The sequence below is a fragment of the Pundamilia nyererei genome, unplaced genomic scaffold, assembly GCF_000239375.1.
Source record: "Pundamilia nyererei isolate P.nyererei 1_Seehausen unplaced genomic scaffold, PunNye1.0 scaffold00390, whole genome shotgun sequence".
Lineage (NCBI taxonomy): Eukaryota > Metazoa > Chordata > Actinopteri > Cichliformes > Cichlidae > Pundamilia > Pundamilia nyererei.
The window spans coordinates 2,289-3,458 of record NW_005187791.1 but is presented as its reverse complement, the minus strand read 5'-3'; the positions used below and the strand labels follow the sequence as shown (position 1 = coordinate 3,458).

General features: G+C 42.6%; 1 protein-coding gene across 1 annotated transcript in view; it reads left to right on the top strand.

The window, feature by feature from the left end:
- Positions 1-135: 135 nt before the first annotated feature.
- The window catches only part of LOC102197841 (transcription factor Adf-1-like), a 2,592-nt gene continuing 1,557 nt past the window's right edge, over positions 136-1,170 (top strand). The window contains exons 1-3 of the mRNA XM_005752890.1: positions 136-534; positions 630-695; positions 828-908. Of these exons, the coding sequence (XP_005752947.1) occupies positions 205-534; positions 630-695; positions 828-908 (477 nt within the window). The 5' untranslated portion in view covers positions 136-204. The remainder of the gene's footprint in view (positions 535-629; positions 696-827; positions 909-1,170) is intronic.

The window sequence follows — 1,170 nt, the reverse complement described above, 5'->3', positions numbered from 1 at the left end:
AATAATAACAATAATAATAATAATAATAATAATAATAATAATAATAACAATAATAATAATAATAATAACAATAATAATAATAATAATAATTTAAAAAACCCAGCGCGTATCGATGTTGATGACGCTAGACGTAGATCGAATGCTGATTGGTTGAAACGCTGAGTTGACCCGGGAAAGAGAAAAGCTTCACGGAAGTGGACAAAAATGCAGGCGCTCGAAAGTTTCGAGGAACAGTTAGCTGAACAAATTGCGTTACACCACAACCTTTATGACCCTGGACACAAGTATTACAAGAACCCGCACGTTAGCATCAAGTCGTGGCAAGAAATAGCAGCCGCCCTCCAGACAGAGCCGGACAAATGCCGCGAGAAGTGGAAGCAACTTCGGGACAGGTATGTTCGGGCCAAGAAAAAGTTCAACAGCAAAAGCAGCCAGCCAGCGAGACCAGCGAGAACCCCTCCGCTGCTGAAGTCCCTGTCGTGGCTGGACGGGTACGTGAAACACAGGAATGCCGTGACGAGGTACACAATAGAGGTACGAGACGCAATAACTTCCAGCTGGGCAGAAAAATAAAAGTAAACAAACTATAAGAAGGTTTGGGTTTTTTACAGTTCATGTGTCCTTACTAGAGTCCCGAAGACTTCTCATCCTCCCCCGCAGGGCCGGCCCAGGTGCTGGAAGACATGGCTAACCCTGTAAGTGTTCCTGTTTGTGTGTGATGTTTTGATGCCCTTCACCTGTATGTTTAGCTATGTACAGTCATAGCGGAAGTGTTTGGTGCTGTTACTGAATCTCAGTATTTTTACACTGGTGCTTTTTTCCTTTAGTATCCCGATAAATCCCAGAGTTCAGCTGCAGCATCCCCTGGACCGTCACCACACAACAGCAGCCAGGGAGGCGAAATACAAGTAAGAGCTTTTACAGGACTAGCCTGACTGGCACAGACATGTGTGGTTCATCTATTATGCTATTTGAAATATATTTGTTATAGCACTGTGTATAATCAGATGACAAAAACTTGGTTGCTTATAAACATTTAACAGAACCATATTTACATATGGAAAAAATGGGAATATACACATACACAAATGGAGAATGTAACATTACTCAAGACTTTGTGGACTGGTGCCAGCTGAACTACCTCCAGATCAACGCCAGTAAAACCAAGGA